Source organism: Microcebus murinus, chromosome 23 (assembly GCF_040939455.1).
Source record: "Microcebus murinus isolate Inina chromosome 23, M.murinus_Inina_mat1.0, whole genome shotgun sequence".
Lineage (NCBI taxonomy): Eukaryota > Metazoa > Chordata > Mammalia > Primates > Cheirogaleidae > Microcebus > Microcebus murinus.
The window spans coordinates 31,355,656-31,375,960 of NC_134126.1; the positions used below are offsets into that span (position 1 = coordinate 31,355,656).

A 20,305-nucleotide genomic window follows, 5' to 3' on the forward strand; every position below is an offset into this window, starting at 1 on the left:
AAGTTTGAGGTTGCTGTGAGCTACGCTGACGCCACGGCACTCTAGCCCAGGTGACAAAGCGATACTGTCTCAAAAAAAAAAAATTTTTTTTTAGGTGAGGTAGTTAAGCTGAGGTGGAATAACTCAATGAGAGTCTAAAAGTAGCACAAAGGCATTAGGTACTTAGAGGGTTACAGGATGCCAGAAGGTATGAAATATATGAAGAAATATTTCAGCTATTTCACTTTTTTATCAAAGGCTTGCCCTTATAGTTATGAAGGTTAACTCAGATTCATAACCAGATCTTTGTCAGCTCTAGTCTTTAGGAATGGGCATCAGTAGCAAACACCATGATCTCCCACCTGACAGGTGGAGGATGACTAGAACCTGAACAGCCCTTATTCGCTGTAATCTTGGAGCTGAGATTTCATACCTCAGCCATGGTGAAGATCTTATACATCTCTGGGAGAATGACAGGAGCAACAAGTGGCATCTGAGTGTCTGTCACTTCTCGAGTGAATTCTACAAAGAAAAAAGTGGTACTGTTAAGAAACAACAACACAGCTTTATAAATATATTAAGTGTGAAATTTTCCAAACTGCTTCTCAGTGGTAGTTCCTAAACAAACTGTATACAGGTAAAGACACTTGTCCTGGTAGTCTCGCCCTGGGAAGGGAAAAGCGGCAAGAGTTACTGATTATTTGTTAGAAGAGAGAAGAGAATAATAGGGAGACAGAAAATCTGTAATAGAATTGCATAAAAGTTTTTGCGAGGTAAACTTTGAAAAATTCTGTATTAATTCACTTTGTGCCCATCTGTCAACATTGAAATACAATTTTAGGTCTCTTACCTTTGGGTTATGTTTTTAGTTATGTTCCCTTGTAATTGTTTTGATGCACATAATAAAATATGTACAGACTTACTAGGCTTCAACTTCATTCTGTACATGTTACTCTTCTTAGTGAATGATACTTATTGACCCAAAAGTCAGAGGCTGCTGCTAATTGGAATAGAAAGGGATTTCCTACATGAACATGGCAAAAAGCAACTTACACACAGTTCAATGAACTTGAAGAAGGTGAGGGAAATACGGGTCATATCTTTCCCTTCACTTAAAAAAAAAAATCAAACATACCACACACAAAGAACTGACCAAGATGACATAAAGGACACTGGATTTCATGCTACTAAGCACTAGCATACAGGCCCTTGAGTTCCAATAACTGTTCACTTTATCTGATGCTTTCCCACATTATCACTATAAATATGGAGATAATCATTTGGGACATTTTCCAGGAGGTTATACAACAAGAAATACAAGTTGGCATTTTCAAGGTTAATTTTGGGCAATATCAATCCCTACAACTCAAATGAAGATAAAATACACAAGATTGAGTTTTTTTTACTAGCTGTGGTTTCCTCCTAAAGAATAAATGCTGAGCTTTGAACAGTGAGTGAGTATTCTATTTTATTTAGAAATCCAGGAAAATTTGTCCAGACTAATATGATAGATGGTATAATAATGATAATGAGTTTTATGAATAATGCAGTATAATTTAATTCTAATAATAAAGTGCTTAGATGCATTATTATTATTATTATTATTTTTTGCTCTCCTATAATTATCCCTAGAAGTCTCAATTTATCAACACTTTACAGATTTAAGTCCAAAATAAGTTTTCTGAGGTCATCCAGCAATCAGAAAAAGTTTGGGACACCAGCAACACCTGAATGTTCAAACTTCTTTGAATTGGAAGAAAAAGCTGTATCTTGTAGACCAAATATTTTCACATTTAGCTGCTATGTCTGCATTTCCTCCACACCATGAGCCTTAATTAGTTCTCTTTTATGAAAACATAAGTTTAACAGGAAGTCTCATTGAAGTCAGAATCTTAAAAAAAACCCAGAAGAGAATCATTCTTATTCTCCTAATGTGTTCCTGTCCATAGAGCAATATCCTGCTATCTTCATGCATGCCTGAGTTTCTGTTGTCAGAGCACAGTTTGCCCTTGTTTGAAAATATTCGGAGCAGCTATTTAAGAATGGAGGTTGGCTGCTATCCACTCCATATCTGGTGACTCCATTACAAAAGGATGCAAAATTCCCCAACAGTTCTTTCCCTCTGGCTGGCAGAAAAGTGATCTCATTGAACAGTGATTTCCTTAGTCAAACACAATGAGGGTTCTTCAGCATCCTGATCAGGATAAATGTACAACCACCTTTTTTTCCCAGGTTTGTCAAAAAGAAGCTGAACTTTGTGTTGGAAGACTGGGAAGGAACACGGTTCCTTTCCTTAGTAGAAAATATATCTGTTAATTGATGTCCGGGCACAAGTTCAGTAAACTGAGATTCAGAAAGTAGAAATGGCATTCACAAAGAATACATTTCAGCTAAGCTGAAAGTATACAGGTCATATAGAAACAGAAAAAATATCAGTACGACTTCCACAAACCTATATGAACAGAGGGCAAAGATGATTTCTACAAGATCAAGTACAGGATGACTAAAGCCCAGGTAAGGATTTCTTGAAGGCAAAACAGAATAGTGACTTCATCTAGGGGATAGGAAACAGGCAGAACTTGCAAAGGACTGGGAAACTCAGGACATCCTTGATGATATACAAAGGCAAATTCTAGAAGGGATTAATAGATTTCAGGCTTAGAAGGGAGAGCCACCAAATCTCCTTGAACTAAAAGATGAAGTATTTTATCAACTTCTCAAAACAGAAAGAAAAGATACTCAGGACTGCATATTCTCTAAAACCACTAAGTGAAGGTCACGATTATATAGGTACACTTGTTTTTATCTTCTTTTTTAATATTTCCTTAAAAATTCCACGTGACTATTCTTAACTTTGTCTTGGTTGAACTAAGTAGAAAAATAATACATAATAAAAATGATAATCACAGTGACTAGAACATTTTTTCCACACTTGTGTCAACCTGCAGGTTTTTATAGTGACTAAAATTTACTGAGCACTTAACCACATCAGATATTGAGCTAAACACTTTACAAAGATTAGCTCATTTAAACTACCAAAAGCTCTATTTGGTAGACACTATTATCACTTTAATTTTATATACAAGGAAATTTAGGCTTGAAGAGTCAGGTAAGTGAAGGGTCATGGTGAAGCCAGCATATGAATCCAAAATCTGAATACTTAATCACTATGCTATTACTGTACTCTTAAGTGATAAGGTTTGGTAGTAGAAATAATACTATACCAACCTAATCCCCTGGAAAAAGCCAATGGAGCTAGAGGTTAGATGTGGAGATAAAAACTAGGAAGGAGGAGGGGCATCAGTAGCAATTCCTACTGGTCTGGGTCATTTTATCACATAGCTTCATGTAAGTACTCCTGTCACCTGGGATCCAAGTACCAGTACCAGGGGAAAGGGCTTTTGGTACCTGTCAGCACACGCATGGCTCCATGGACAGCATTTAAGTCTCCGCTCACCAACATCTCCATGAGCAGATTGAAGAGCTGGGGCCAGGCTTCAGGCCAATCCCAGTGGGCAATGGCTGACACCGCATAGGCCACACTGGAGCGCACTTTGCTTATTGATTCTCTCAATCCATTGGGCAATAGCTCTCGGATAACAATTTTTGCCTGTAGAAGAGAAAAGTCCACTTCCCATTAGCTCAGGTTGTGACTGGCAAAAAGCCTAGTCCTATCTGGAACTGTGTTAGAAAAATAATGTGCACAAGATACTGCATATTTATAGAAAACTGCTACATTTGACAAATGAATTCAGAGAGTTCATCTCTGATCTCTAAACTTATGCTGTCCATTATGGTCACCACTAGCTACACATGGCCATTTAAATTAAAACTGAAATTAAATAAAATTAAAAATTCAGTCCCTCAGTTGCACTGAGCCACATTTTAAGCGCTTAACAGCCATATGTAGCTAGTATTAATACAACAGTTATCATAATGGACAGCACAAATACAGAGCATTTCCATAATTATAGAAAGTCCTAATGGACAGCGTTGCTCTAGACCTAAAACTCAAAATTTCTTGGGGTCCAGGATGATTACATAGTACTATACCAAGTAGAAACATTATTTCATTCAATTCTCCAATCCTTTGAAGTTAGTATTTTAATTCTAATTTTAGAGATTTAGGAAATTAGGGCTTAGGAGTTAACTACATACCCTATAACCTCAGAGTTTGTAAAAAGCAACACTAGAATTTGAACACAGGCCAGCCTGATACTCAAGCTCTCTTGGCTATAGCACTGTGCCCATAATGTCAGCCACCAATGTCCTTTTCTGCCTAGTCTTTTGATGTTGTCAAAGAATGTTGACAGCCTAATCTCTTAAAATGGTCCCTCAAATCTTTTCAGGTAGACTAATCAAGTAACTGTCCTTACCCTCTCTGTGGTTTCAGGAGGCCTAAACTTCTCTGACTGAGCACACCAGTGAGTCTCCACATATTGTTTCAAGATGACTGATGCCAGCTGTGAAGAGAATAAGCCAAGTAGTACAGCAAAAAAAAGACTTTCTTCACACATAAAAAACATATACATGGCCTGATACATCTGAGGCATATCTAAATCTGGTACAAAATCCTACGTTATTTATAAATTGGCCTTATTCTTTCTCTTTCCCATAAGTTTCATTACCAAATAAAGGGAAATTACTTATGAACTGGGCCAGGCTGGACTTACCTGACGGATTGCCAGTGCTCCCTGGGGATCTACAGTCAGCTCTGCCAGGTGAACACCAAATTCTGAAAGAGAAGATTTTACTGTGAGTCTAAGGGCATCCAAGAAACCCGTAACACTTTACTGAGCTCTAACTCTGAGGCCAACAACAAAGATTTCAGAAAGGCACTTGATCCATTGCTTCTAAAAGAGTTGATAACTGCTAAGATTGATTCCTCCAAATAAGACAAACAAGTTGGTCTGCATGTCATGGCTTCTCATGAACAGTTCCAATACCCTCTCACTTTCCCCAGTCATTGCATAGTATATTCCAGCCATCTTCCTTTCCAAGATGCTAGCACCTTCCTCTTAGAACAATAAATGTGGTAAGGAATTAAAAACTTAAAAGGTGTGATTTCAGGAGTTGCCTAGATATATACCACCAAATATGAGATGATTAAATCTAAGAAAACCTGGCTTCAAAAGCTGGAGTCTTAAAAATATATAAAGGTTGCAAATAAAGTTTCTGATAAACAACATAAATGATAATCTTGAACTGCATATTGGGAGGTTATAAGCAACTCTTACCTAAAATTTAGATCTAATTTGTGCTTGCAAAGGAATCAACTATCAAATACTTATTTGTGAAAACCAGAAGAAGAATGTAAAACCAAGAGTACATCATAATTTTCACATCTCACATTCTAAGGCTGTGGCTATCCAATGTAGTAGCCATTGGTCACAATGGCTACTAAGTACCTGAAATGTGAGAATTTCAGTGAGATGAGAGATGGCTACAAATGTAAAATACAAATAGGATGAGATAATGAGTAAATATCTTAATTTTTACATTAATTACATGTTGAAAGAATATTTTCCATTTATCAGGTTAAATGAATACAATATTAACAATTAATTTTATGTATCCTTTTACCTTTTTAATACACTGACTAGAGAATTCAAAATTTCACATGTGACTCATTTATTTCTATTAGACAGCACTATACTAGAGAATGAATAGTTTTTCAGACTTGCTCAGTTTGGGTGGGTATACAGGTTAATAGGCTCATCACTCTCATTTGGAGGGAGCTATAGATTAGTGTGGTTATGAGCATGGGCTCTGGATTTGGGCAAGTTTAGATTCAAATCCTGAAGCTACCATGTCTGTCCTCAGGCAAATTCCTTATCCTTTCTTTTCTTTTCTTCTTCTTTTTTTTTTTTTTTTTGAGACAGGGTCTTGCTCTCAGTGCAGTGGGGTCATCATAGCTCACTACAACCTCAAACTCCTGGGCTTGAGCTATCCTCCTGCCTCAGCCTCCCAAGTAGCTGCGACTGGGTGCATGCCACCACGCCTGGCTCATTTTCTTATTTTTTGTAGAGACAGGGTCTCACTCTTGCTCAGGCTGGTCTTGAACTCCTGGTCTTAGGTGATTCTCCCGACTTGGCCTCCAAAAATGCTAGGATTACAGGCATAAGACACCACACCCAGTCCAAGTTATCCTTTCTATTTTTTTTAAGAAAAATGCAGTAGGTGAAGAAGTTATCCTTTCTAAATGTCAGTTTCCTCCTCCACAAAATAAGAGTATTGGTATCTATATATCAAGCAGTCCTCTGAAATTAAATGATATAATGAATGCAAAGTGCTTAGCACAATATCTGCCATGTAGTACAAACTTTAAGAAAGAAATCAGTTATTTTGCTATTAGTTTTATTATTCATCATTAGTACATTGTTTGGCTTTCCTATCTATGTGATTAAAGTTAATTTCCCTGTAAAGTTCTACCATAACTGGAATCCACTGGAATAGCCACACAAAGGGTATTTATGGCCAAGTACAGTGGATCATCCCCCAAATCCCAGCTACTTGGGAGGCTGGGGCAGGAGGATCATTTGTAGACAGGCGGTAAAGACCAGCCTGGGCAACATAGTGAGACCCTGCCACAAAAAAAATAATTCGCTGGGCATGGTGGCACATCCCTGTAGTCCCAGCTGTTGGGGAGGCTGAGGTGGAAGGACTGCTTAAGCCCAGGAGTTTGAGGCTTCAGTGAGCTATGATGGTGTCACTGTACTCCAGCCTGGGTGACAGAGGGAGACACTCATCTCTTAAACAAAACAAAAGGTTATTTATGCAACGGAAAAACTTAGTATCAAGAAAGAGTTGTTATATACAATGTTTCATGTTCAAAGCTTGTCCAAGTAACAAGGTTAAAAACTACTGAAAACGAGGCAGGTGTGGTGGCTTGCATCTGTAATCCTAGCTACTCTGGAGGCTGAGGTGGGAGGATTGCTTGAGGCCAGGAGTTTGAGGCAGCAGTGAGCTATGATCACACCACTGCACTGGGCGACAGAGAAAGAGAGAGAGAGACACACTCTCAACAAATAAACAAAAATCCCATAAAACAAAACTAATGAAAATGATCTATGTCTGTGTTTTTAAAAATGGTATTTTGGAAATAATTTTTAGATTTACAGAAAAGCTCGACAGTACGGAGTTCATGGATATCCTTCACTCATGTTTCTCTTGCCTAACCATGGTTCAGTGATCAAAAATCAGGAAATCAACATGGGTACAATATTATTAACTCACTAGACTTGATAAGAAATTCACCAGTTGTTTTTCCTTATTGCCCTTTTTGTTTCAGGATCTGAGGATCCCGCATTGTATGTATTTGGTTGTCATGTCTCCTTAGTTTCCTCCAATGTGTCTTTTATGACCAGAACACTTTTGATGAATACTGGTCAGTAATTTTGTAGAATGTGTTACAATTTGGGTTTGACTGAAGTCTCCTCATGATTAGAGGAGGTTATGCATTTTTGGCAAGAACGTGATACTGTGTTTTTTTCAGTATATCAAATCAGGGAGTACATAATGCTGATAAGTTTTATTACTGGTAACGTTAACCTTGATCATGTGGCAAAGTTGGGGTTGCTAGATTTCTCCACTGTATTGTTTTTCCCTTTATAATTGATAAATATCTTGGGAGAAAGACTTTGAGATTATGCTATCCTGTTTCTTTTCAAACTCTCACCCATTGATATTAGCATCCACCTGTCAATGCGTCCTGCCTGTAACAATTATTACTGTGTCATTTGCCTGATGGTGATTTTGTATTTCCTTTGTTCTCTTATTATTTGGAATTCTTACTTATTTAATTATTTATTTACACCTGTATGGACCCATAAGTATTTATTTGATGGGTTTTAATTCAATTTATTATTACTTATTTTATTGCTCAAACTATTCCAGCTCTGGCCATTGGAACTCCTTCTGGTTTGCTCCTGTGTACTTCTATATATCCTCTTCTTCATTGAACACTTCCTTATTTTCTGGTATCATGAGATGTTCTGGGCTTATCTTGCATTTTCTCTGCCCAAGCCCTGGAATCAACTTCTCCTCCAAAGAACCCTGATTTTTTTTTAGTGGAGAATAATATTTAAAGAACAAAATCTAGGCACTAGGTATTCTCATTGCTGCTGGGGTATCAGTATTCCTAGGCTCTCACAGAAAACAGAGCTAGGAGATATAGTACACCTATCTACCCATCCATCCATCCATCCATCCATCCATCCATCCATCCATCCATCCACCCACCCATCCATCATCCATCCATCCATCCATCCACCCACCCACCCATCATCCACCCACCCACCCACCCACCCACCCATCCACCCACCCATCCATCCACCCACCTATCCATCCATCCATCCATCCATCCATCCATCCATCCATCCATCCATCCATCCATCCATCCATCCCACTGATACCACAGATGACAATCCAGCACCTCAGGTTCATTCTACTCTTCTCCCTTTCCTTATTTGTAACTTCTCTTGACAGGGATAAACCTAGCTCTTGTTATCTACAAAAAATTTTGTTCAATCTTAAAATATAAAGAATGTATAAAACTATTAACCCATATCCTTGTGAAAGACAGATTAACTGAAGTACAATTTTTGTGTGTATAGTTCTTTTTGTCTTTAGCCTATAGTATGCAGTCAAATACTATTTTACTGGCCGGGCTCGGTGGCTCACGCCTGTAATCCTAGCTCTCTGGGAGGCCGAGGCAGGCGGATTGCTCGAGGTCAGGAGTTCGAAACCAGCCTGAGCAAGAGCGACACCCTGTCTCTACTATAAATAGAAAGAAATTAATTGGCCAACTAATATATATAGAAAAAATTAGCCGGGCATGGTGGTACATGCCTGTAGTCCCAGCTACTTGGGAGGCTGAGGCAGGAGGATCACTTGAGCCCAGGAGTTTGAGGTTGCTGTGAGCTAGGCTAACGCCAGGGCACTCACTCTAGCCTAGGCAACAAAGCGAGACTCTGTCTCAAAAAAAAAAAAAAAAATACTATTTTACTAAATACTATAATACTATTTTACAAAGTATTTACTATTTATAAATATTACTTTATAAAGTTACTTAGGTTAGTTATTTTCTTCCTCATCACCTAATAGTCATGTTATTAATTTGTGATACAATTAGGTTAATTTGTTACTATTTGTAATCCATTTTGAGTTCTTTCCCACATTGTTTTATTTTAATTAATTTGTTACTAGGGATGTGAAACATTACTATGATTCTGAGTCAAAGCTATACAAAAAGGAATAGTCTAAGAAGTGTTGCTTCTTCCTCATCCCTATTAACTTTGTTTTCATTACTTCCTCCTTCCTATCTCTTCCATAACTACTCCATGTACGTGGGTAACCAACAAGTTTCTCCTTTTCTTTCCTGTATTTCTTTTGCACAAATGAACAGATACATGTGCATTTTCTTATATCACTTCTTGTTTATATAAGTAGTATATCATAATCTTTTGCATTTTGTTTTCAGTTAACATTATATCCTGAGATTACCAATTCAGTTCACAGAGATTCCTTGTTCTTTTTTACAGCTGTATAATAATGTATCATTATGTATACGCACCACATTTTATTTATTCACTCTGCTATGTATGGGCAGTTAGATTTCTTTCAATATCTTGCTTTTGTAAACTATGTTGCAGTAGATAACATTGTGCAAATGTATTTTCACATTGTTGAAGGTATGTCTTTAGGGTAGATTCTGAGAAGTAGGATTGTGGGTCAAGAGCTAAGTGCATACGTAGTGCTGTTGGGTATGGTCAAATTTTCCTCCAGGATCATACCAATTTGTGCTCCCATCAGTAATGTATGCGTCTTGCCAACAGAATGTATTATCGTGTTTAAAAAAATTTCTGTCAGTCTGGCAGGTGAGAAATGATAATTCAATGTTGTTTTAGTTGGTATTTCTCTAATCACAAATAAGTTTAAACATTTTTCATTTTTGTATGGCTGAATGCAGTTTTGGTCTTTTGCTCCTCAACTTTTAAGTTATGTGTGTGTGTATATCATAGCTCACTGTGCAATCTTTTTTTTTTCTTTTAGACACTTCTTAGAAGTCAATACTGTGCAATCTTAAACTGGGCTCCAGTGCTCCTCCTGCCTCAGCATGCCAAATAGCTGAGACCACAGGTGTATACCACCACGTTCAGCTATTTTTTTCTTCTTCTATTTTTAGAAGAGATGGGGTCTCACTTTTGCTTAGGCTGGTCTTGAACTCCTGAGTTCAAATGATCCTCCCACCTTGGCCTAGAGTGCTAGGATTACAGGTGTGAGCCACTGTGATGCCTCCGTTATCTTTTTACATTTTATGGTTGTTGGTTTTTTTTGCCATGTAAATTGTAAAAAAAATTTTGTGTAGTCAAATTTATTAAGCTTTTCTTTTACTGACTCTGGATTTTGAATCATAGTTAGATAGACTGCCTTTCCCTATGTCAAGGTTAAAGAGAAATTCATCCACATTTTCTTCTAGTACTTGTATGGTTTCATTTTTTACATTTAGATTCCTAATCAATTTGGAGCTTATTTTAAAAAACCTGGTATATGTTTCTAATTCCAAATGGCTATACAGTTGTCCTAGCACACTTTATTTAAAAGTCCATCTTTACCCTAGTGATTTTTTTTTTCCGAGACAGTCTCATTCTTTCACCCCGGCTAGAGTGCAGTGGCGTCATCACGCCTCACTGCAACCTCAAACTCCTGGGCTCCAGTGATCCTCCTACCTCAGCCTCCTGAGCAGCTGGGACTACACATGCCTGCCACCACACCCAGCTAATTTTTTCTATTTTTGGTAGAGATGGGGTTTCACTCTTGCTCAGGCTGGTCTTAAACTCCTGACCCCAAGCGATCCTCCTGCCTAGGCCTCCCAGAGTGTTAGGATTGCAGGCACAAGCCACTGTACCCGGTCACTGCTAGTGATTTGAGATAAAAACCTTTATCTACACTAAATTTCTGTAAAAATTTGTGTCTATTTCTGGACTTGCTATTCTATTCCACAGTTCTATTTTTCTATTTGTGTGCAGTGCCACATTGCTTGTTTTAATTATAGAGGCTTTACAAAACGTTTAAATATCTGGTAGAACTAGTCCCCCTCATAGTTTTCCTTTTTCAGTGTTTTTGAAGCTATTCTTCCAAGCTTGTATTTCTATATGAACTTTTGAATCAACTTGTCTAATTTTAAGTCTTTTAGGAGTGTTTAAAGTTTCCTCAAATAGGGTCTTACACATTTCCTGTTAACTTTATTCCTAAGTAATTAATCTTTTTTGTTGCTACTGTAAATGATTTTAGTATTTTTAAAACTGTTACATCTTCTAACTCTTTATTGTTTGTATATATGAAAGTTATTGATTTTTGTATTTTATGTCCTGCTATTTTACTGAATTCTTAGATTCTTAACTCACTGTTACTATGCCCTTGTTTTAAGCTGCAGTTTTTGATATATTCCTATGGCATCTATCACTGCCTTAAGGAAAGGGGATTTTTGGTACAACTACTGCAAAAGAAGCCACACTCTGAAACATTTATTAAATGATTAAATCACAGGCAAATACTCAAAACCTGTAGAATTACCCCTACAGATATTGCAGTCCATTCTAATTCCTAGGATTAATTTGGCTAGTTCAGACTCTGGGTTAAGTCTATAAAATCCATTTATAAAAAAGAAACAATAGATGTCTACAACTCAAAGACACAGGAGTCAATTTTCAGAACTGATTCTAAAACATAGATGAGTCATATACATTAATAGTTTAGGAAGATCTCTTGGATACCAGTGTTAAAGTTTAATGGGAAAAAAAAGCACTCCAAAATGCACATGAAATTCATTTAAAGAAAGAGAAAGGAGAAAAAGTATTAGTAAGGGCATCCGCACTTCCTTTGAGTTCAGATACTTAGTGTGTTCATGGATGATGCTACCGTATGGCCTCAAGTCCACTTAGAATGTCTCTGTTCATCCAGGCTTGGCCTCCCTGGACACAATGAACCAATTCTGGTGTGCCTTATATGACTTCCTTCAGAACGACCTACAGGTATTTTCGCAAATTAATTGGGACAAAGTATTTTCTTTTAAGGCACTATTGAAATACTTTTTGGATGGGCTACCATGATGTGGGTGTTTACTGTTCCTGGCAAAAGCACAATCTTTGGATTATCACTACAGGGACAAACCAAAACAAAATCAAAATCTTTAATCATACAGTGTGAAAAAGATACTGAGGAATAAAATGAGACTTTCTGAGAAGGGTTTGAAACTTGAGCCGAGAGTATAAAGCTTAAACAAATCTGAACAAGTGTTCTTTCAATGAAAGCACTAATACTCTGACAGATGGAGGGTAATACTGAGGCTCACAGAAGGGAAAAGGAACCATGCATTTCCCATTAGTCCACACTGGTACCCATCAGAAGAGTCATTAAGCACGAAGACCAGGCAAACTTTACACAGTGTCCCAATATGGTTTTTTCTCATCAACCAGTGAATTTCAAGTCTATGCTCTTCAGAGAAAAGCTTAGCACGAATATATTTTTCCCACATCTGTGCCAGGAGAAGGTAGCATTCTGGTGATGGTCACGATAGGTAGGAGCTCTTTACTTTAACACAATCATAAACTGTGTCTGGTAACCTATCGAAGACCAGTAGCATTCTGGTGATGGTCACGATAGGTGGGAGCTCTTTACTTTAATACAATCATAAATTGTGTCTGATAACCTATCGAAGACCACACCCCAACCTCCACTACACCCTGTATCACACATCACTGAGATTGTGAGGGGTGATGAAAAGAAGAGATCACCAGAAGGTTAAGACCCATGCGGGGGCCAGAAACCTAAGTTGGCCAGAGGATCTATAACTACAAGTATTTTAAGAAGGATTTCCTCTAAAAGTTTATTTCCTTCACATATGAAAGAGCAGACTGAAAGTTTGAGTAACATGTAAGGCTTGAAAGGCCTTGATGGGAAAGAAAATCTTCACAGAATATCATTACTGCTAACTAAAGACAAATTTTAAAATAAAATGGATGAACAGAATAGATTTTCTTCTCTACAGGCCCCATGTTTCAAAAATGATGACCACATGATAAACTCTGGTTTAGAAACCTCAAAAATTCAAAGAACTCATTTGCATTAGGTTATAGGGAGACGTAAGAGGGAAAATATAAACTATTATCTTATTTAACCAAATTTATTCTGCCTGGACCACCTACCCATTATAAATACAGGGATATCAATCACCATAAAGAAGTGTCACACCTACAAAACTTAACTTTACTTAAAAGCTACATGAAGAATTATTTCCAATGAGTGATGGTGCTTGGTATGGTATTGATGGTAAACTCTGTGTTATAAAATTAATGCAAAGAAGGAAAAGCCAGAAAACACCCCTAAAGTTCTCTGCCTTGTTTTAAATCTGATCAAAACAGTTGCTCCTATCCATTGGTGATTTCTGTTAAATAGTTAAAACCCTATTTACAGATTTTCACTTAACAGAGACTGTATAATATTTATTGAAATACAACTAAGTATATCTGTAAAAGAAAAATGTAATTTTGTATATGTTAGTGTGTGTGTGTTGTATGTGCACCTGTTGAGGGATTTCTAATTTCACTAATTTGTGTCTTTAACATAATTTCTACAGAAAATATTAGAAGTAATAGCTTTCCTTTGGATGATAAAGGCAGGGAAAATACAAGACATACAAACATACATAACCACTTTATTTTCTTTTGCTTGGGAAGGACCATTTAGGATTAAACTAAGATTCAATCTACGAGGTTAAGCCAAAGGGGAACACTGCCAAGAGGGTTATATGAAGTTAGCTTTCTAAAGCTATTTTGTTAGGAAATTTTAATTTCTCTAGTTCCTTTTCTCAAGGAGAAATAAGGTTAGAATGATTCTGTTAATCTGGGTTTTTACCTGACTCTAGGTTCTTGATTATATAATACCTTTACTCCAATCTAAAATGGTAACCTCTGACTTCCTTTTTAAGAAATCCTTAGCTCTCTTTCATTCTCTAATCTAGACTTTTAGTCTTTTGCTCCCCTCTCTTATTATCCTTTCTCCTCTTTCTCTCCTTTCACCCTGCCTGGCAAAAAACATTACCGACCTACAACTTGGCTTAGAAGGGAAAATCCAAAAGAAAGCATAGAGAATAAAGAATCTGTTAAGAAATACAGGGCTGGGCTCGGTGGCTCATGCCTGTAATCCTAGCACTTTGGGAGGCTGAGGTAGGAGGACTGCTTAAGGCCAGGAGTCAAAACCAGCCTGGGCAATAGCAAGATCCTATCTCTACAATGAAGAAAAAAATTATTAGCCAGGCGTAATGGAACACACCTATAGCCCAAAGCTACTTGGGAGGCTAAGGCAGAAGGATCACTTGAGCACAGGGGCTTGTAGTGAGTTCTGATGACCCCACTACAATCTAGCCAGGGCAACAGAGCAAGGCCCTTTCTCAAAAACCAAAAAAACAAAAAAAGAAGAAGAAGAAATACATGCTACTAGTCTGAAGGATCTACTACACCAGAGAGACATAAGACTTGGCAATGCTTTGACAGTTAACTAACTACTGGGAAGAACTGTGAACAGAGATTGTTTGGAGAAGGGCACAGCTTCAAGTAGAACTCTGGAGAAGCCCCCTACTTCTTATGGGGGTTGGTAAACACCACAAAACCACAGCTTTGAAAGGAAAAAGAAAACTCCACCACTGGCCTTTTTCCGAGCGTGGCCGCCTTCCGCTCGGCTCAGTGCCCGCCACATGCCCAGGAGTGCGTCTGGATCCTTGAGGGGCGCCCTTCTCAGGTGGACAGTGTTTACGCTATACTGCAAAAGAGCCAGAAAAGTGCCCATGAGAACCAGAAAGCAAACTTCCAGCCAGCAGGATCATCTCTCTAGGCATCTAAGATGGGGAAATCAACACAGGTATCTCGGAAGCATCTGAATGCCAGGAAAGGCGAGGGAGAAATAATTCCCCCCTCCCCAGTTCAACATAATCGTGGTAGAAGGAAAGAAAAATGTATTCTCTATAACATGTCTGCTGGGAACAAAACAAGGCCAAATGATGGGGGAAATGTCTTCATTTCTAATAGACAAAAAAGACATAACTAAAAGAAGAACATGATCTAGGGTCTATATCTAGTTATATAAGAAAGTCTGTGCTATGCTGGCCTGGAGAATTAAAGATCTTGAATGGAAGCAACTCATTCTACCATTTGGGTGACACTTATTCTTAGAGAAATGTAGAAAAAAATGAAGGAAAGAACTTCATTCTTAAGATATAAAAAAGTAAAGCATAAATACACCAAAAATAAAGAGCTGACATTCTCAGAAGATGATCAAGATCTTACTATAAGTCAGACAAAAAAAAAAAAAAGAGTTGATGAAGCTGAATAGAGAATATTAGACTTTGATGTAAGAGATCTTTGGCTGTTCACAACCTCTCCAGTCTTTTTTTTTTTTTTTTTTTTTTTGAGACAGAGTCTTGCTTTGTTGCCCAGGCTAGAGTGAGTGCCGTGGCATCAGCCTAGCTCACAGCAACCTCAGACTCCTGGGCTCAAGCAATCTTCCTGCCTTAGCGTCCCAAGTAGCTGGGACTACAGGCATGTGCCACCACACCCGGCTAATTTTTTCTATATATATATTAGTTGGCCAATTATTTTATTTCTATTTATAGTAGAGACGGGGGTCTCGCTCTTACTCAGGCTGGTTTTGAACTCCTGACCTCAAGCAATCCGCCAGCCTCAGCCTCCCAGAGTGCTAGGATTACAGGCGTGAGCCACGATGCCCGGCCCTCTCCAGTCTTTTTAATTACTATTAACATTTTTATAAAATGCTTGATATGACACTGCCTATTAAATAAAATTGAATTAGAAGAATGCTCTAACAAATCAAAAAGCTTTACTTTTACCCTATTTAGGTAAAATGAAATTCCTGCAAACCCTGTTGATCAGACTCAAAATCTCTTTCCTCCTAAGAAAAATGAAAAGCTAACAATTACTTGCTAAGTACTGTGTGGCACGGGAACTTCCAAACTTTCAAGCAACGTTCTTCTCAATTCAGGATGAGAGCGAGTGCTGTCTGAAGAAGGTGGTTACTGGCACCATTTCCTTCTCCAATTAGCCCTGTTAAATAGGCTTTACATATTCTGAGGTTTGCTGGCCCCCCCCCCATTCCAAGTGACTGACTAGGGAAAAAGGCAAACATAGGGGCTCAAGATAATTATTCCAGGACACCAAGCTGATGAAGCAGCCTATCTTGATCCTTTTCAGATTGACACACTGTGTAATTCTGGTGGACATCTCACATACACACTTCCTTGACTTAAGAGAATGGGTGCCCAATCTACAAAATGTGGTAATTAATTACAGGCAAGTTACTTTTCAGAAAATATCAGTTGGCATACTAAATAATTAGGATGTACTTTAGGCACTAGATCCATTTTCTAAGATAATTGCTTCTTAAAATCCCATCTATGGTACAGTTTGGTCACATCATGTCAACCTCTCGTTTGTCTTTTTTTTTTTTAACAGGAAGTTGACAACTGACCTGTGTCCTTTTCCCATAAATTAGAGGTTCTTCCACTTAATATTCAAGACTAGGAGTCATTACTTGGCAACACACATTTTTTGGCAAAGGAAACAGACCAGTTAATCTTAAGGACCAGGTGGGACCAGTCTTCTATGTGAAGCAATAATAAATGGCTCACAAAGACACTGTGGTTATTTGAGAGGACAGAGGGACTAGATCTGGTTGTCACCTGATCTTGGGTGGCCAAAAAAGGATCAAAAGATTACCAAAACCAAATAATAATAGATACCAACTCCTAGATTGCTCACTAACTTCAAATTTTAAAGAAGATTGTTTCCTAGAACCAGAAAGCAAGGTTCCTTCTACTAGGATAAAACTAAAATGTGAAGTAACTCCAAAGGAGTAGAAAGTAATTTGTTAATTTATTTGCAAGAATGGCTCCTTACCTTGGCCTGCAGGGCCTTCTAATGAGCAAGAACAATGCCCTGCCAGTTTCATCAGGCCAGACAGTTGGCTAAACCCTGGCTGGGAAGCCAGGTGCTATGCTTCTATGTAAAGAAGGGCTACAGCTGGTAGAGAGAAACTATTAGACCATGTTCAGAAAACACCTGAGAGATGCAGACAGCCTATAAAATGGGAAATATTCTTCCCAATGGATCCAATGGCAAAGACAACTTGTTAAAGGTCACAAAAGGAGGAAAGGAGAGGATACTATAGCTGAGGAATGGATCATCATCCTACACCTAAAAATAGGTACAGAAGGGGTTGAATCTCTATAGTTTTGGGGATAAACAAGGAGCCACACTATTTTAAAGACACAAATAGCCTCCAAAGGGTCCGAAGCACTGCATGCACTCAACTCTAGGGACTTGATCCAACCCTGTAGCCACATCTTAAACCTGAGTCATACGCCTTACTACTAGACCACCAATATCAGGCCACTGTATCACAATGCCTTTACATACTTCTCACACTATGCATGACAGCACACTACCAGTAAATTATGGGGCCACAGGGAATGAAGGGGAGTCCATCTATTTCTCATCAGTGGCCTGGATCAAAATTCTGTACTTCTGAAATTTAAAATTTCACGCAAGACCTTCAAACATTAAGAAAGTGAAAGACCAGAGCTAAAAACAAACAAACAAACAAACAAAAAAACCCCAAGAAGTTTATAACTGCCTTTGCCTAGATGAGACCATGGCATTTGGCAAGAGTTGAAGATATCAGAGCTAAAGTGGAGCCATTGCTGGACAGTTTAAACATGGCTGAAGGTTCCCGTTTCATAGAAAAGGTGCCAGACACACACGGGAGGAACCAGGAACACTGTGTTTCATCCAGGGAAGGTTTAACTAGGATCGATGTGCATCAGACACGCAACTTTATTCAAACAGCAACTTGAATGTGATGAGGTTCCTTTGCTGTGTCACTCCTCCTCATAGCCAAGGGAGACAGAGACATTAACATGAATAAAGGAATTTTACCCAGGAGCCTATAAAAACTAGTTTATGCATGGTTCTCAAGCAACTTTCTCTTATCCAGTGGTTCCTCCTCTTGTAGGGTCTGATATTTTATAAAACAATGACAATTACAACTGGGCCTTCAAAACAGTCTTTAACCTGTAAGATCCCAAATCGCAACATATTTCCAATAGAACGAAATTTGTTTTCAACTGCTCTTTTATACTGTGGGAGAAAATAAAACTAAATTTAAAGGAGATTTTAAAAAATCCTTTTCAACAAAAATAAATCGGAGCGTTAACTCAAGGTTTTGTGTGTGACTGCTCAGACCATGGACAACTTCCCTTACTGAAGAGGTCCTTAAGTAATGGTGGAAATATTCTGCTGAGCTGGGGGATTCTGAGGATTTGGAGTTCCAGTAATGAGGCTCAGACCAGATATATTTCTTACATAAAGACCAAGAAGATCCCGCCTTTAGTTTCAGGATTAAATTGTTCTTTGTAGAGTGACTGACTATATTGGGCACGGTGAAAGGCTCACTCAGCTAGAAAGTGACAAAAAAAAAAAAAAAAAAACTCAAACCAATAGTTTATTTTCTTCCCCATCCCTTTAAAGCACACAGTAAGATGATGAGGACAAAGAATCAAAAAGCAAGGGATGGTCAGTTCCCCTAAATAGAAATGCACTGTTATTTAATTAGCACAAATTATTCTGGAAATAAACGGTGAGCACGGGCAGCTAAAGGGGAAGCAGGTGCATACGTATTTAACCTGATTTCTGGGAGAACTCGCAGAGTACAAGCCACCAGCCGTGCTCACAACTCAGAGGCAGAAACTTGTCTGACGGCACCCAAGCTGTGAGAGCCGCCTTCCCGAGGCCCCAGCCTCCGCTCCACCACTTCTGCTCTCGGCTCCCCCTGCTCTCGCCCGGGTGCAAGCGAGCTGGTCAAGGGAACACCGGAAGACCCCGCTCCCAAACTCAAACGGCGTCTCCCGAGCGCGCTCCTCCAGCGGCCCCGGGGCCAGCCGGTCTCCGTCCCCCGCAGAGCCCGGGCTCCATCTCTGCCCTCAGGTCTCCACCCTCCCCGCGCCCCGAGGCTCCGCCTCTCCCGACCCTCTCCTCCCGGCGCGCCTCCCCTCCCGGGACTCTGGCAGCCCCCGGCGACATCAGCCTCTCGCTCTCCCACTGCTCTCTTCGGCGCCCGCGTCTCCGCGGGCTGCCCGCGTCCCCTGGCGGTCCAGGGCTGCGGCCAGCGGGCTGTGCCGCTGAGCCGCCCTCGTGACGGTCCCGCCTCACTCACCCTCCGTCACCTCCAGCACCTTAATCTGCTCCTCGGCAGCCGCCCGCACCTCCTGCACGGGGGACAGGATCCCGGTGAGCGTATCCACCAATGCTTCCTTCAGTCCTTGCGCCACCGGACCCGGCAGCCCGGAGGCCGCACCAGCCGCCGCCGCCGCCGCCATCTTTTCTCCCCTCAGCCCGCCAGCCCCGCGGCCGGGACCCGCCACCGAATGACGGCGCCCGCGCGCGGCCAATCCACGAAGCCGCGCCTGCGCACAGCGGCGGGCGGGAGCGCGCGGAGGGCGGGGAATGCGTGTAAGCCTCCAGAGACAGCGCCACCTGCCGCCTGAACGAAAACTGCACTTTTCTCGGCAAAGATCACTTTGTCTTTCTTTTTTATTTTTTTTATTTTTTGAGATAAGGTCTTGTTCCGTCACCCAGGCTGGAGTGCAGTGACGTCATCATTACTCATTGCAACCTCCAACTCCTGGGCTCAAGCGATCCTCCTCCCTCAGCCTCCCGAGTAGCTGGAACTACAGGCGCGCACCACCATGCCCTGCTAATTTTTTTATTTTTAGTAGAGACAGGGGTCTCGCTCTTGCTCAGGCTGGTCTCGAACTCCTGAGCTCAAATGATCCTCCTGCCTCGGCCTCCCAGAGTGTTAGGATTACAGGCGTGAGCCACCGCGCCCTGCCGGCAAGGATCACTTTGGATGTATGTGAAAACTGAGCTCCAGAGAGGTTAGGGGGCTTTCCCAAAGTTGCAGTGAGTTTGCAATCTCTCTTGGAATAAAGGCTGTTATATATGACTTTAGCTCCTTGGATCTTTCAGGTATAAGACACTGTTAGGAGAGAGCAGATGGGATGGGAATGGATATTGATGGCTTTATGGATGTAAGTCTGGTCAGAAATAGTTTTTTTAAAAGAGACAGGGTCTCACTCTATTGCCCAGGCTGAAGTGCCATGGCGCGATCACAGCTTGTAGCAATCTCGAACTCCTAAGCTTAAGTGATCCCCCCCTTCAGCCTCCTGAGTAGCTGGGACTGCAGGCATGTGCCACTC

General features: G+C 39.9%; 1 protein-coding gene across 4 annotated transcripts in view; it reads right to left on the reverse strand.

Moving 5' to 3' along the window:
* The window catches only part of IPO9 (importin 9), a 42,610-nt gene extending 22,650 nt beyond the window's left edge, over positions 1 to 19,960 (reverse strand). Inside the window, exons 1-5 of one of the 4 annotated variants that reach the window (XM_012744427.3) lie at positions 19,264 to 19,957; positions 4,653 to 4,714; positions 4,356 to 4,442; positions 3,388 to 3,589; positions 413 to 501 (exon numbers count right to left, since the gene is read on the reverse strand). In XM_012744427.3, the coding sequence (XP_012599881.1) occupies positions 413 to 501; positions 3,388 to 3,589; positions 4,356 to 4,442; positions 4,653 to 4,714; positions 19,264 to 19,426 (603 nt within the window). In that variant the 5' untranslated portion in view covers positions 19,427 to 19,957. Of the gene's footprint in view, positions 1 to 412; positions 502 to 3,387; positions 3,590 to 4,355; positions 4,443 to 4,652; positions 4,715 to 14,688; positions 14,795 to 19,263 lie in introns of those variants that run through there. The other 3 variants (XM_012744426.3, XM_020284365.2, XM_075996966.1) reach the window with 3 other exon arrangements.
* Between the last annotated feature and the right edge of the window lie 345 nt (positions 19,961 to 20,305).